This window comes from Equus asinus, chromosome 2, assembly GCF_041296235.1.
Source record: "Equus asinus isolate D_3611 breed Donkey chromosome 2, EquAss-T2T_v2, whole genome shotgun sequence".
NCBI classification, from domain to species: Eukaryota; Metazoa; Chordata; class Mammalia; order Perissodactyla; family Equidae; genus Equus; species Equus asinus.
This window is the reverse complement of record NC_091791.1, coordinates 18655818-18672500: the sequence shown is the minus strand read 5'-3', so window position 1 is coordinate 18672500 and position 16683 is coordinate 18655818. Positions and strand designations below refer to the sequence as shown.

General features: G+C 47.2%; 1 protein-coding gene across 50 annotated transcripts in view; it reads left to right on the top strand.

Moving 5' to 3' along the window:
* The window catches only part of TCF7L2 (transcription factor 7 like 2), a 194183-nt gene that overhangs the window by 155389 nt on the left and 22111 nt on the right, over positions 1–16683 (top strand). For 39 of the 50 annotated variants that reach the window (XM_044750694.2, XM_044750634.2, XM_044750629.2 and 36 more), the window contains 2 exons: positions 13485–13617; positions 15942–16044. In XM_044750694.2, the coding sequence (XP_044606629.1) occupies positions 13485–13617; positions 15942–16044 (236 nt within the window). The remainder of the gene's footprint in view (positions 1–13484; positions 13618–15941; positions 16045–16683) is intronic. The other 11 variants (XM_044750697.2, XM_044750676.2, XM_070483038.1 and 8 more) reach the window with 1 other exon arrangement.

Genomic DNA, 16683 nt, shown 5'->3' with positions numbered 1-16683 from the left:
GTACTTTCAGCCTGTGACAGTGGAAACCTGCTTTTTTATTATTGTTTAACTTAAAAGTGAATCCTTGGGGAGGGGGTTTTGTTTCTTTTCACCCACCAAGTTAAAGTCACAAACGCTCCACCCTCCTGGCTCCTGTACTCCCTGTCTATCCCCCAATTTTTTCATAAAGGGTCCACATTTTTCTACTTTCCATATGCATTCATCCAAGACCCATTTCTCCTTCCTCCCGTCTCAAACTTCTTTCTTTAAAACAACAAAACAGAACTTTGCTCATGATGTGGACCGTGGTATGTCAACCGGCAGGTCTCCTGGCCTTTTTCCTTTATTTCTTCTGCACATGCTCGTAATTTTATGCTAAAAGGAAAGGAAGCTCTTCGTTTTGTTTTTGTTTTTTTTGGTTTGGGGAAGTTTTTTTTCTTTTTAAAAAGAAAACCACAGAACTTTGCAGCCTTCGATCACCTTCTGATTTTTTAGGAAAATGTGCTAAGCGTAGGTGTACTTCTGACAAATTAGGGTGCCCTGGGGGCCGGGCTGACTCCGAAGGAGCGATGGGACAGAGGTATCCGGAAGCAGTTTCTTAGGAGGAGTTAGTTTGAAGAAATCCATGAGATTTCCCTGTTCTTTTGGAGGAGGAGGAGGAGGTCTGTCTGGAATGTGTTGGCTCATCTTGCTGTTTCCATTTTCCTTGTCTTTTGAGAAAGCCAGAAAATAAATTCCGAGTCAAAGTTGCCCCTTCTCTTTGCTGCACTCTCTAAGTTATTGTTGCTGAGTGATTGGGAGCTGTCCATCAGCCGGGAGGGAACTTGCAGTTTACTTAAGAAATTGCGTGTGTGACAAAGGCAGCTGCCGAGTGTGGTGGTCCCCGTGAATAGAGGGAGGGAAGGCAATTAGGGGGCTGTGTGGCTGGGGCTTTTTACTTGTCAAACTGGAGGCTCATTGCTTTTGTTACCGCCATGTAAAGGGAAATGGCGGGGTTTTGTTTTGGTATTAAGGGCCTTAAAGATTGCTGCCTGACACTTACACAGCAAGGCCGGATAAGTCCAGAAAGAGGGGCCACGGAGCAGTATTTTAAGAAAGAAAAAGAAAATCAAGAATTCTCACTTTTTTGTTATCTTTAAGCCCTTCCAGCCCTTGTTTTTGTTTTTTTTGGGGGGGGAGGCGGGCGGCGAGGGTTATTAACTTGTGTGGTGTATTAACAGATTGCTTAAAGACCAGCATCATGAAAACAGTCCTGCGGGTTTGGAGATAAACAACTGGGCAGTTGAGTCAGTAAATTAGAAACATCTCTATGTTCAGTGTCCTGCCGCCAGAAGAAACCAGATCTTTGCCACTGGTCTTGCTTCAAGCAAGACAGGTCCAGGCTCCCATGTGGCAGCCAGGGCTATTTTCTTACCTGCATGCAAATCAGAGTTGTGTGTTTGCTTTTGAAGAGGGTGAAATGATTTAACACTTGGGGTGGTTTCCGAAGGACCGGAAAGGCGTTCTGGCGAAGTTTTGTCCTCTGCAACTTTCTTCTGTCTTGAGCCCCTCCTGGAGCAGCCACCCTCCACCACTCCCCTCCTTCATGTAAAAGAGGACGATTTCAGGCCTGTGATGCCTGAATCTCTCAACTCCAATTAAGTTAAACCCACACAAATGAACCCGACCCTGGATCCTATGAGAGCCCCGGGAAAAGTAAGTCGGTTCGTGGGGTTCAGGGATAGCTTTCCTCCCATCTCCTTCTCTTTTCTGTTTCGCTCTTCTTCTCCCTCCCTCCCACCCTCTCTCCTTCCCTCTCTCTCATTCCGGGTGGGGGGGGGGGGACGCTGGAAAGCTCATGAAACTCAACCGTCAGATAGCGCGTTAGCGCGTTAGCTAGCGTTCCGAGAGCTGGCATGCCAGTGAACACAGGAAGCTTACATTCTTCTGCTTCCAGAGAGGTCAGCTGGAAATCTCGCAGGCACAGTCTCTTCCTCTGGAAGGGAAGGAGGGTGTGTACGTGTGGCAGGCAAGGCCCTACCAAGTGTCACTCCCGTGTCACTGTGACAAGAAAATATACTTTCCTCCTCCCTCCCCCTCTCCCATGGCAGCCCTCTCTCTAAGAAATTTGTTTTGAGGGATTTGACAATCTTGCAGATAAAGTGCCTGCCTACCTCACTCGGTTGATCATTCCCTCATGGCTGACCGTAATTTCTTAGCTACTCTTAGCGGTGGCTCGGTCCCCAGTGCCCAAGGTAACGGTGAGGGAGGGGGACTCTGCTTAGGTGCCCACGCACCTGAGCTGGTTGGGGAAATGGGCCTTCCCCCTTCCTCCACGGATTTTGTAGTGGTCAAGATTAGAAACTAGGATTTTTTTTTAATTAAAGAAATATATTTTTTAAAATTTATTCTGCAACCGGGTGAACTAGATGACCAGGTTTCTTTTTGTTTTGTTTGCATTTTTTTGTTTTTGTTTTTTCTGTTGTTTTGGTTTTTGAGCGATGTGTGTGGAAGGGGAAGAATTAGCAAAATCATCATAGGCCATGTGAGTGAGAACTCCAAGCATTTTGAGTCTACCAGGGCACAAATTTGGAGCCATCTCCATCTTTTTAAGATGCTTTTTTTCAGCTCTTTAAGTGGAAGGAATAAAGGGAGGGGAAGCTGGGAGGAAGAAGAAAAGTGAGAAAAGCAGGAAGAGAGGAGAAAAAAAAAGCTGGCCCAGTCCCATCTTGAAGGTACAGAGAAAGTTTTTTTGAGGTGGAGAGAAAGAAAACCAAAGCTGTTATGTACCCGAGGGACGCGATGTTAGTGGGAATGGAAGATTTGAGTGGGAAGGGAGGCGCGGTGGCCTCCGGGTTCTCTCTCTTCCAGCAGTTGGGCGGTTGGCACCTCAATTTGAATTGCTGGGTGAGTAGTGGAGTGTGTGTGTGTGTGAGTGTTCCTGTCGTTGCTTATGGCCTTGACCATTAAACCTCTATGCTTTTTTTTTTTTAATAATTCAGACGATGGGAAGGAAAAAACAAAGCAAGAATAAATGGTCAAGTTCAGCTGTGCTCATTCACTCTGTACTTCTCACAGCACTTTTTGGGGGAAGTGGGGAAAGGGTTAAAAAAAAGATGGGGAGGAGAGAAAGCTTGACTTTCATCGCAATCCTTACAGATATATAGCAGACCCGGCTCCCCAAGTGTCAGGGAGCTGGAATCTGGAAAGGGGTGGTGGGGTTTGGGATTTCATCTAACACGTTGTTTTCCTTCACTCACCAGGGTGGGCTTCACTGGAGGAAGGAGGAGGAAGGATGACACGGCTTCTTAGAGGAGCATACGTTCGAAGCTTGAAACGTTTTTGAGCGATAGGCTTTTGACAGTAGCAGGGCTGGTGTAAACTGTATTTTGGTTTCATGCTTCGTGCTAACTTTCTGTTGCTCTGTCTTCAGTGGTATTTATTTTCAATCTCCGAGTTTAGAGGCTGGCCTTTTAGGGCTACCGTCTTGTTTGTGGTGTTTTTGTATTTTCTAAACTTAATATAAAATGTGTTTTGGAAACCTGAGCAAGAGACTGATGACAGCCCCTTGTGCTGTTAATGATTGTGGAGACGGCCCGCCTGTAATGCCAGTTTTGGGCTCTGGATACCTTACACTCTGTTCAACTGTTGGGTCGAATCCTTTGCCGCAGCTGTAAGGGCGTTCTCTTGATTTGCAGGCGATTCCTTAATCATCTTAATTATTACTTTTATTTTTATTTTTGGTTGAAGGGCCAAACAGAAAAATTTGCAGTGGTCAGTCCACTCTTAGATCTGATTTTGGGGGGAAGAAAGAATGACATATATTCCAGACTGTGAGAGTCTTATGTTTTCAAAAGCGTGAATTAAATCCTGTCTTATTAAAACACAAAGCTGTAAATAGTTCTCTAGTCGAGCGTGAAGGAGTGACAGGTGTATGTCTTGGTTGTGTGCACCTTCCTAGTTCAGTCTCCGATGGTGTGAACTGTCAAGAACAGTGGGGAGTGGAGTGCGAGCTGGCCTTGCAGGTGTAGTAGTTGCATTGCCGCAAATTCCCACCCAGCACAGTCTCCCTTTTCGAGATTCCAGAAAAGTTCCAGGCCTTTGTTTGCTCAAATTACTTGGGTTCCTTAATAGCGGTCCTGCTGCTTTGGTGACATGTAAACCTCCATTCTTGATGTCTTATGAGAAGGGAGCTGCTTTGAAAGGGTCAATTGCTGACTCCAATGATACAGATATTATGATCTTTGTATTGTCACAACAGGATGCTGCATTGGCATTTTCTGGAAGAACAGAGCCTGCAACCTTATATTCTTAGGGAAACCTCCCATTGGTGGTTTGGGGTTGATGGGGGGGGCCTGGCTGAGCTGTGTAACGGAATTCTTTCCTTCTGCAATATTTTGGGATGTGATGAAATCCTAACATGCCCTCCAGATTACATACTTCTGCACACATTGGAAGGTCTTTTTACAATTGAAGTTTGCCTGAGTCTCGGTCCTTCCCTTGTTACCTTAAACTTCCAACTTTTCAGCTTGCGATCAGAGGGAGCAGAAATCGTGTGTGTCCTCCTCGCCCATTACAGCTCTGTGTCCTTTTCACGTGCCTCATTTATTGAGGCTGTAGATGTCCGTTAAAGGATGGCCATGTTTGGGACACTAACAAGGCAACGGAGAGCAGAACAATGCAGTTTGCCTTTGAATTCATCTTCCTTTCAGTCTGTCTTCGCTGAATTCCTACGGAATGCAGGGTTGGGCCATTTGTATCTGTTGGGCCACATGAAAACACTCATCCCTCCTCTCAGCTGACCTGCTCTTTTCTAGAAGGGAGAAATGTACCTGTCCTTGAAAGGAAACAGCTGTTCCTTAAGCTCTTATCAGACTCATGTAACAGGCATGAATTTCAAACACTGTCTAGATTCGAAAGTTAGGCACAGGATGTATAAGGAAAGCAAAAGACATTTTTATACAGTTGTTCATTATAAATAAATTAGGAAGGTATATCAGATTTTGTTCATTCCTTCTTTCTTGAAATCCCCAGGATGTAATAGCCATTATGTACTTAAAATTTATTCTAAGTCAAAATTGGTGATTTCCTTTCCATTATATTTAGTAATCCTTAGATTTGGGGTTCTTGTGTTTTGGGGAGATGGTCTGGAAATCATTATATTTTTAAAAGTTGTTTTGAATTTGAGCTTTTGGATTTCTTCATTTGGAGTTAGGTTAGTTTTATGCTTGGCTCTGTTTTGAAAATCTCCTTTTCTAGAAACAGCTGTACCCTCTTACCCAATTCTCAAACATTCTCTGCTAACTCGGACACTTAAGGAGATTGATTATGCTAACGCGAATCATTTAATACCCAAGTAGTAGAGAAATATCTTGCGGGAGGGTGGAAGTCACAAATTCCTGGAAATCGCTCAGGGGTCAAGTGGCTGATTCTTCATCTCTGAGACCTGGTGGAGAATTAGGACAGTCAGGGGACCCCACTGCGCTGCCGCACCCCCTCGCTGTCCCCCAAGATGCTGTGGCATGCTCCCGGAGGGAGGCAGGCAGGAAGAAGAAGCTGGGAACTCACTGGTCAGGGGCTAGCCTAGACTGGGCCGGCCAAGAATTAAGCTTGCAAGTGCTTTAAAGGTTAGATGGGGAAAGCACAATGGGATGCTTTCTTTTTATTGGAAAATAAATGAGAATGAGTGGAAATAAATTATGTGTAATGAACTTAACTGGAAGTAATTGTTCAAGAGCCTGTGAAAGCACAGCTTTGCTGGGTCGGGCCTTGGCGGCGGCTCTCACAAAGCCAGGCAGCTGGAGCACATCTTTATTTTCCAGGTTTAAATGATCCCCTTCGTGTGCCCACTCCTCCACCCCAACACCTCCTTCCTACTCCCACCCTCCCCTCCTCTTTTTTGGAGATTAAGAAAAGGTCATTAAGAAGAGTGAATTTGGCCCCCTGGACCCTTAACACTTGGCAATCTGTTTGGTGTGTTACCAGTTGGGTGGTTATATTATAGAACAGGGGGAAAAAGAAAGGCCAAGGGCTTAGGATGGTTTGAGTTAGTTCTCTGTATATGCATGTATGTGTGAGAGAATTTGGATGGAAATTGACTGCACATTTATTCTCTCCCTGCCTGCCTGTTCAGTCATTTCCCTGCACGAAGAATTTTCATGCCTGTGTGAGTCCATGAGAAACTATGAGTCGGCAGAATTTCATAGACAGCAGAAAGAATCTTCTCTCTTCCTCTTCTTGCTGTCCGCATGGATTTGATGTCTACGTGGATTTCATTCGGGGGCTGGGAGGGAGTCAGCCATTCATGATTTATAAAACAAATAAGGAGCACCCTGAGTGTCAGGCTCCCGTGGGTTGTAGAAGCTGTAACTTCGCAGCCTCCTGGGTACACCATTCCTCAGCAGCCTGGCCGGTCATGTAGGCTGGGGGCTGAAGTTGCAGAGTGAGTGTTGCTGACTGCATCTCACAGGCAGACCTCCTCTCTCTCAGCCACCTCATTTCTCCAAGCAAGGCTCGAACCTTGAGAAGCCTTCTCTCTTTTATTTATTATTTTCAACAGGCCATGCTGTAGCTATCAATAGAAGTCTTGTCCAGGGAAACAATGTGTCATTAGCTGGGGGCAAGGCCTTAGACAGAGAGGGGCAACATGTAACCGTGAATGGACCCCAGGCGCTGCACTAGGTGGATCCTAGCTGGCTGGGCTTCTGGAGCTGTGAGAGGAGGGGGCAGTGTGCAATGTCTGAAGAAGCCCCCTCTAGTGGGGGCGTGGAAGTCGCCCTGCCACCCTTTCCCTCTATGTGTGTGGGAGGTTTGCAGGATGGTCACCAGATAAGCTGGCGTGAGCCTTGCATGCAGGCCTGGATTCAGGTTGCTCTGTGTGTCTCCTTGAGGTCATTTGGCACCTGAGTGGTTGCTCATAGTTGGGGTAACGAGTTGTTGAGGCAGGAGGGTTATCTTCGCTGACCATTCCACTACCCTCTAGTTCATAGCCTGAAATAATAGGACTAGTTGTCACCAAAGGGTTGTTGACGAGTAAGAAGCAGGCCCACCTTTTTCGTCCCTAACCCCTCCTCTCCACCAGGGCTCCACGGTTCCAGTCACGTGCAACATCTATTAACATTTTGCTGGTCGCCATTGGCCTCGGTGCAACCGTAGTAAGGGGCATCTGAAAAAATGCATGAAGATGAGCTATAAACCCATTTTTAGTGTAAAACTGGAGTAAACAGTGTCCCTTCCTGATGTCAGTTTCAGACCCTGGGAGGGCTGGTAACGTAAGACCACTGAAGACCCGTATCCACCCCCGGGGAGGGGAGCAGGCTGACAAATGCTCCTCTGTGCTGCTTTTGTTTTACTGTGCTGGGCTGGTAAAGGCACTTTCTGGCCCCATTTTTCTTCTGCAGAAAGGGAGAGCAATAGGGGAGTATTGAAGAGGAGGGCCGGACGAGAGGCCAGGGTTAGCAATAGCTCTATTTGTTTTCAACGTCTGTTGATTAATAGGTTGTGAGGTGAATGGCAAGCTTTCATTCCCTTTGGGTTCCCCACAGTTATGGAAGGTTGAGGGGTTGGGGTTAGAGAAGGGGTGGCAGGGGAATCTAGAAGTGCCTGAATCAATCTTTCACTTGCCAGGTTCCAAATCATGAGCAGCACTGGACGGGTGTGTGGGCACTCGGCGATGAGGGTGGCATGGCCAAGTTGCAGAATACTATGCTTAAGGGTTCTCGAGAGGTCAAAGGTCAGCCACAAGGGCACCTCCCTCCCGGCTGCCCCCATCGTGGTTCAGTGAATACTTTGGATAGAAAGGCTTTGTGCACTTTGAGGGCCATTAAAGGACCCCCCCCTTTTTTTTTTTTTAAATAATTTAACTGTTCAATGCTCAAAACCCATAGAGCTTAATGAACAGAACTGGGGAAGGCTTTGCTTTGGGTAACAGCCGTATTTCTCCAGGTAGAAAGCACAAAGCCCTAATGCTTTAAAGTCGGATGAGGATTTGGGTTCCTATTAAATAGATATTGTTTGCTTCATTTAATGGGTTTGGTGTTTTAGCTGACTTTTTCTTTGGTTTCTTGTCAGCTGGAACTGACCACATAGAATGTGTTTTTCTGACCAGAATCCTGCTGGGCCCTGATATTGCTTGTGTCTGTATTTGAGAAACATCCTGTTAAATGTCCTTATCCCCCCACCTCTCATAATTAGCTACGTGCTGTAAAAACCCTGCTAGAAATACTGAGTGCCCTATGGCAGTAGTGCCCTGGCTGAGGCAGGGAGCCCTGAGCTGCGCCTAATTTGGGGTGGAGAAGGTGGGAGACATTGTTTGCTGAACCTGGTCTAGATTCCAGAGACTGGTAGATAGGGGTTTGGGAACAGATCCCTCTGTGAGTCCAGAAGCATCAGTACCCAGTTGGGAAGGTTGGCCCAGGCTGAGCTCCTTGAGTGCAGCTCCCCACATCAGCATGCATTGAGCCCCATCTCGGGGCCAGTCTATGCAGACACAGTAGCGGGTGGTGGAGTCAAGAAGGTGAGCATGTGAGCCCTGGAAACACCACCTTCCCAAGGCCTGTGACCCTGGACAGATGTCCTCACCTGCCTTGTGGAACTAGTAAGAAATGCCAGCAACTTCATAGGTTTATTGTGGGGCCTTAATAAAGGATGTCCCTCTCAACACAGAGCTGGGGACAGAGCAAGGCTCCGTTAAGTGATGGCCGCAGTGAGCTGTGTGCTGTTGGTATGGAGCTTCTGGAGTAGCAGTTGGCCAGTGCTCGTCTCTCCTGTCCTCCCCTCAGATCATCTAGGCCAGGGGTTCTAGGTGGTTCCATCAGGGAGTTCCAGGTGCTGATGGTGCTGATGTGTACGGGCAACTGCACCATAGCTCCCTGAACTTATGTGGACTATTTTGTCAATGTTGACTGTTTTTGTGGCTCAGAGATTCCTAGTTTTCGTCATATTCTTAAAAGGTTAAATACCAGTAACTTAGGCTCTGCATGGAGTTTCCATGACCATCCCCCCGCCCCCCACCAACCTTGAACCTTAGGTAGCTGTCACTGGAGGGTAGTTTTGAAGACATATTTAATACTTAGATAAAGCAGTTCCCTAAAAGGCACCTGGTTTTATGTTGTAGTTGTTGACCTTGAACAATGGACTCTGTAAAAAGGCTAAAGGGCAGGGAGACATGTGTCAAGCTGTTTATCCCACCAGCACCCTCCAGCGTAGATGGTTGCTTTAATTTAGATCTCCTGGGTGCATTTCTGGAAGGTTGTCTGTGTCCCTCCCCCAAGAAAGGTCATTTTTCCATCTGAATTTTCTTAGGCTGGTGTACAGTTTTAACACAATCCTTAGAAAACTCTTTAAAGACGTGGGAGCTGTTCGTAGAGAAAAGAGACGTCTAAGAGACATTTCCTCTTGGGGGTGTTTTCTGTTTCGTTTCTGTCGGCTCCTGCGTCAGGGCCCTCACCCTGGTTCTGGAAGGGCCGTGATCATCACCATCTATTCTTAGTTAACTTTCAACTCTTTTGTGGCAGTCTGATTTCGTAGTGTAGTATAAAGTGATGGTGTTTCTCAAAAGAGATAATAAAATATATTTATTAACTGAATATCACATTTTTAAGAAAAGCGTGTGTCTGAGAGGAGAGGTGGCCACAAAACATCCCTATGCTTTTACCCCTTTGCAGTGAGGAGCCCCGTCTGCAGCGTGTTCCGTGTGTGCTCATCATTAGTATTCATTGCACAGTATCTTTCAAAGCTTTGCGTGGCGTGTGCAGCTATGTGCCAGGCCCTGTGCTGAGTACTTTACCGACTTGATCTCTTTTACTTTTCACAACAACCCCATGAGGTAGACACAGTTCTTATCTGGAGTTTGCAGAGACAGAAAGGAGAGTCCGAGAGAGGTTGCACGGCTAGACTGGTGAAGTAGAATTTAAACCCGGGTCTTCCTTGAATTCAGCCTTCACTCTTGGGCCCCGAGTGCATGCCAATGGGCTCTAAAACTGTGTTTAAGGCATTGTTATAATAAAGTATCAGACTGAATGGTTTCGGAAGGCCCACCCAGGTCTGTTCTGTGATTCTGAGTAGACTGCATTTAAAGAGCACAGCCATTTACTGAAATGAATCAGCGAGATTGTCTCCATCCTTCTCTTTTTCTAATGCTGGCACTCACAGTTTGATGGTTCTTACACAGTTTATAAGATGGTACTCACCACTCCCACAGGCTGGGCGTTACTTGGGGGACACCAAGTTCTAGAAGACATACACAGTCTTTGTCCTTAAGAAACTTAAAACTGCAGTGCGACCCAGCAATGGACGTGATGGGATTTAGAAAGAAAGGACTGTGGGCTTCTGAGGCTGGAGAGATGGAGGCGTTTTCAAGAAGAACATCCTCCCATCACAAAAGCAATCCAGGTACAGGCAGGTCGGATGGAAGCGCCACTTAGACCTTGGCCTCTGCAGGTGTAACTGTGTTCTCCCTGCTTGCTTGGGAACCAGTCAACCTGGAGAGACATGTGATTGTATCGTTTCCTAGGGACCTTCCTGGCATGCAGTCACCATGAGAAAAGAGAACTGTATCCCTATAGGGCTCCCACCCTCCCCCAAAGCCAGGCAGTGGCAGCTTTAAACCCACACTGCTCCATGCTTTAGAGTTTTGACTGAACAGGACAAAACCAGTTGGCTAGGCTCAGGTGCACATAATAATACGAGGGTGCTGGCATCCAGAACAGGTGTTCAACTTCCCCTTCGTACATGCAACTAAGAGGAAGAGGGAGAATTAATCTTTAAGTCCTACACCTAGTGGACTGCGCTGTTGCCCAGATTCTGTCTTCATGATTTGCTGGACAAGTAGAGAAAGAATTTCCCCCAAATTTCCTGTTAGTGCTGCTTGGAAGACAGACGTGGAATTTGTGCTTCTGAACTGCAGACAGAGCCGTGCCATCGGCAGCTTCTCCCTAACAATAAAAATAACAACAATAATAAACCACTATTCCTGTGCTTACCACATGCTAGGTTCTGTGCTAAGCCGTTTCTGTGGATTCTCTTAAGAGCCAGCACTTGATTCATGATCAGGACTTAAGACTCCTAACCTTTGTGCTTGTCTCGGCCTGTGTGGTTCTCTGGTGTAGGGGTCATGGCTGCACAGAAGAGCCGCCCATGGCACTCCCTAGGCAGGCCCAAGATGCCTGGGTCCTGAACCCAGACCTACTGAATCAGGTCCCTACTGAGAGATTTCCTAGGCCTGGGGGACTGAATTTGTGGTAAGCGTCCTGAGAGACGCTTGCCTCAGCCAGGGGTGAGAATCGCAGGTTTCACTGCCCTCTCCTAGTCCTTCTGCTCTCATCATGGACTTGTCACTTGCTTCCTTCCGTTGCTTGTGGTGGTCCCATTCTCCAGAAGTCCTTCAACGTCCAAGGGACAGTGTTTCCTTCTCTGGGCTGTCTGTGGTTCTTCCGCTCCTCCCACAATTTTTCCATACTTAGTTTAAACTGTCTTTGACTGGTCTGCTTTCTTTCATTTCAGCAAGTGTGTATCTTTCCAACCAAATCGGAAACTTCTGGAAGGCAGCACAGTCATTTTCCTCTCCTCCTAGTGGTCTCCACTCCATCTGATGGTGCCTGTCCCTCTCTCTCCCTCCCTGTCCCTTTCTCTTTTCCCTCTCTACCCCAGCACACAGTGGGAGCTTATTGGTTGGTTATCTTTCAAGTTGTCCCAAATAGAAATGTTCCTCTAAAAGAATCTTCAATATATATCCGGGAGATGCCAGTACTGGCCCTGGGGCCACAGCCCTTCCCTCTGCTGGCCTTGGCCTCGTCCAGACCTTCATGGCTGCTGAGGAATTGTTGCTGGGGCCCAAAAATCCCTCTGCTTTGGTGCTTTTGATTTCAGTTCTTTGATTGCAAAATAACTCACAACATAAGACTCAGAGCGACTAGCTAGCCTCTTTTCTGCGAAAGTGTCCAGTTGTTTATAGGAATCGTTAAATCAGCCTGTTGGAAGTGTTGACTTCTTTTTCTCTAGGTTTTTTTTGGAGCATCTAGGAAGGCTGTATTTTTCTTCCCAAGCATACTCATGAAAAAGTTAGAACCACCTTTTAAAGATGCGTTCCCCGCAATTAACTGTGGTAAGAAATACTCTTTCCACGTTATATCCTTTCCTTACCCATTTAAAAAAAAAAAAAAAGGACAAGAAGAAAAACGGAAAGAGAACTAACTGCTGGTGGTCCCTGAACTCGAGAGGCGCTAGTGGGCAGCACTGGAACCTCACTTCTTTTCTTTGAATGCAATTCCTTTTCCTTGACATTAATGCAAGTTGTGCCTCCCTAAAAGTAATAAAAGGAAATGAAGACACGTTCTGAAATGAAACTTGACTCTAATCCATTCATCATCTAATACTAGCCTCTTTATCTGCGCTGGTACCTAATCTGGTTAAATGTCCCTGTTGTAGGATTTTAGTGAAAATCCTCTATTGGGAATAGGGTTTTTTGCAATTGGATTACTCGCAGTAAATGGCCCAGTAGTTCACTTGTTTCAGCTTAATTTTTTCTTTGTGATCTTGCTGGGCTAAGTCATAGCACAGCCCCGTGGAGGGGGGCTGGGGTGGGCTGAGGCTGAGAGTGGGCTTGGGGGAAGGAGAGGAGAATAATTGGAGAAGGTCTGGTCATGGCTACTAGAAGAATCTTAAAATTGATTTTCTTTTTTGCCCTGCTTCTCTCCACCTATCCACCCTTTCCAAAGATGAAAATGCCTGTACTTTGTTTTTGAGAACTGCCCATTTCTAACATGCCTACCTTTTATTAGCCCAATTCATCATCATCCAGTTAATTTATTAGCATTCCCCGATGACTTCCTAATGAAATTCCTAATGAATCAGCGCTGCTGTAATCTGCATAAAATATGCAGGTACTTGCCTGGCAGTTTCTGAGCTTTCTGGTAAAGTTCACACTCTCAACCAGGCCAGGAGTGGAGCTTTTCATCCACACTGTCTGTAAAGGATTGTAGCATGCCCGCTGGTTCTAAGGGGCTGGAGGGCTGGGAGCCAGGGGGTGGTGGATAAGGAGGTTGAGGGGATGGGATTTGGGCCCTGCCAGGTTTCTTGTAACTGAAGGTTTTCCTAGCCGATCCCCCGTGAAGCCTGCCTGCCTCCTGAAGGTCCCTCCGGTGGGGTCCTGGGGTAGGAGATCCCCCCTACATGCAGGAACACAGTAGGCCTGGGAGATTAAAGTCCCCACATCCGATTTACCTGCCGATGGGAAAAGTGCAAACTCTTGGGCTCCATGATGGGGTTGGTGGTGGAGAAGGTATTTAAAAAGCCAGGCTCAGTGGGGAGGTTAAAACTGAAGCCTGCCTTCCCCAGAGCTGTCTTACAGCTATGTGTTATTTTTAAGACATGGACTGGGGCCAGAGCTACGAGCAGAATTGACAGCATCTTACAAAATCAAGGAGGGAGCGCGTGGTCAGGGGAGCCCCTGAGTCCCGAGCTTGGAAGTCTTGGGCTGCTGGGAACTGGCTTGATGATGTGTTTCTCTGTTCTTTTGTTCCCTACAGTCGAACAAAGTGCCGGTTGTGCAGCACCCACACCATGTCCACCCTCTCACGCCTCTTATCACGTACAGCAATGAACACTTCACCCCAGGAAACCCGCCTCCACACTTACCTGCTGATGTAGACCCCAAGACAGGTAAGCCGTGTGCTTGGGTGCCAAGAGAGTGTGCGGTCCTCGGGCCACCGGGAGGCCCTGCTGGGGATGGTGGGGGGAGTTTGGGACTGGCTGGGGCAGTGGTGGAGGAGCTCTTGTTCCTCTCCTGGGTGTTGAAAAGGAAGCTCTGTGGGGAGGCCAGTGCCTGGTGAGGGAGTGGTTTCCTTTCCCCTTTGGAGAAGTCCATTCATAGTGCTAAAGATCTTTCTAGGGCTCCACCACCCTTCGAGGGGCTGTGTTGGGAATCTGGCTATGAATCACTCGGTGTAAATTTTCAGGAGTAGCTTCTAACACCAAAGAACTTCGTACAGACATGGAGGCAGTAATAGTTCTGGAGGCATCTCATAGGCACCTTCTCAGCTCCTTGGGTGTATAAAAGCCCTCACAGCTTGGCTTCCCACTGCACGGCTCCCCGAAGCCCTGGTTCCCTTGGCGGCTAAGGGACTCTGGTCACTGGACAATGACTTATTGATGCAGCCTCAAGAGACCACATCACTGGGTTCTGCATTCTCATCACTGATTTATTTGGGTTCTTCCTCCCCTACAATATCCTGGGTATTAGTAAGCCCATTTTACAGATGTGAAAACCGAAGGCCAAGAATGTTTTCTCATTGCATCCTAGAAGGACCGATAGGGTCTCAGGCAGAAGTCGCCACATTATCCTTCAGCCTTGACACCTGTCCCCTCCTTTCCATCCCACGTGCCATTACCTGGTTTTTCCTCAAAAGGGAGAGAGAGAAAGCGGGTTACTTGTAGCCCTCCCTACAACAAGATTTAAAACAAGCAGACAGCCACAGCTCGTAATGGGGCGGTTTTGGGAGAACAGCTAAGGCCAGGCTGGGTGGTGCACTAGCTGGGGTTTCTCTTCCCAGCGAGTTAATTAGAAGGATGGATTTAAAATGGCTATTCCCTGTCACTTTGTCAGAGGGACTTGTTTGGTGCTGGGCTGAGGTCGTCTGCCTGTTCATGCTGCCTTTGCTGCCCCTGAATGAAGCCACACATTAGCTGGTTTTCACCAGCCTCTGAGCCCCCTTTGTGCTTGTGGGGGATCGAGCCTGGTGCTTGGATGGCTGGAGGAGGCCGCCAGCCGGCCCCAGGCTCGGGAGTGAATGGCAGCATCAACGTCTCATTTAAATAATGGTAGTACAGGGAATAGCTTTTAAATGGTTATCGTAAAACATATGATTAACGTCTGCGGACTGTTTACTTTTCCTCTGCGAACATTCTTTCAAGTGTGCGAATGGCTCGGTGTAGGGTCCAAGCCCAGCTAATCTGTTTGGTTTCTGTAATAGAGAGAAAGCGACGTCTGCATGAAAATGTCACCCAGGGAGGCTTAATTTACAGATTAAAAGCTTCCTGAATGAATTTAGAAAAATGGAATAGTTTTCCTCCACGAACACGCAGCTCGGTCCCTCCAGTGCTGTCTTAATGCTGTGGTATTGTTGTTCTGCTTCCCACTTCAGCCGCGGAGGTCAGTTCCTCTCAGTCACAGTGGCTCCCGGCGCTCTCGCTTTCTAAGAATGGATTGCGGGATGTGCTCTGATGGAATGAAGAAGTGTGCGGTGGCGTGGGCCTTCAGAATCCACTCGTGTGTGCTTGTGAAGGTTCTCAGCCCCCGCCATAGAGCAGTACCCAGTCCACAGGCCACTCTCCCCTAGAGAGTTAGGTTCTAGAAGTGAGAACACGAGGCCTCCAGCATCTCCTTGTCTGTTCGGTTCAGATTGTACCTTGGCTAAGATGCTGTGGCATTGGGTGAGTCTCTCCTCCGGCTCCTCTTCTAAGTTGAGGTGGAGACATTCTAGAGGAGTGCACTTTTTTGAAAGAAGGCAAGGGTAACCTTTCTGAAAGCCATAACTCAAAAAGTGTGGGAGGAACCAGAGGAGTAACTCTCAGGCAGGTAAGTCATTAGAATTAAAAGGAGTGAAGAGACACATCATGAGGGCAAAGGGAATTAATGTTACTTGAGCACCTACTATGGGCGAAGACCTTTAAACATTTTTTAAAATTCAAAAAATCACACCAACCACATGAAGCAGAAATACCCAAGATGGCATTTTCGGAGTCTGTCTGCGTTTACCCAGTGTACTGATCCATCTAGAATGAGATAAACTACTTTCTCAAACTGGGGCAGAGGGGTAAGGAGATGAAACTTACCTATGACTCTTATGATCATAATTGTGAAAAGAACCTCGTGCTAGGATTACAGAAGAGCTGTCCCCTTTCACCCTTTCCCTATTCCCATCTCCCAGCAGTTTCTCTTTCCTTCTCTTCCTCCGTTGTACCTAAAATGCTGCTTCTTCTCTCAGGAATCCCACGGCCTCCGCACCCTCCAGATATATCTCCGTATTACCCGCTATCGCCCGGCACCGTAGGACAAATCCCCCATCCGCTAGGATGGTTAGTACCACAGTAAGGAGTTCCATTTTTTAATTTCCTTTTTGTTTCTTACATGGGCATGCTTATTATTTATTCTGTGCATGTATGTGTGTGTTTTAGAAGACAGGGCTGGTGAGGGCGGTCAATGCAGGATGTGGGAAGGATGCTTGCTGAGATGCCCTGTGGGAAAGCAGGAAAGTCAGTAGCCATTCAGATGGATTATGTAGGAAACAGGTTATTGATACTTAGCATTCTGAACCCATGGTCCCCAAAGGCTCTAGGTTCTTCTCTGAACAAAGGTGTCCTTAAGGTACTTTGGGACTTGCTGAAGGCTCTGAGGGCTTCTATCCAGTGAAGCTGATCATGGCTCTTCTCCTGGTGGCACCCCAAACTGGAGTCCTGTCATTGGGTTGAGGCCACAAGTGAGTGGAAACAGGCACAACCTAGTTTTGAAATCCAGTGGGAGTGGTCATCTTCTCTGATGACCCACAGCCCCCAACCCCAACCCAACCATCACTCCTAAGATTGACACCACCAGTGGAAAGTTTTGTGTATTGAGAAGCTCCGTGTTATTCAGCCAGCATCTCTCTGAGATTCTGCATGTTCAGTGCTTCAGCTAATTATGAGGGGCGGGGGCGGGGCAGCTGGTACCCTCATCCTGAGTGTCAGCCT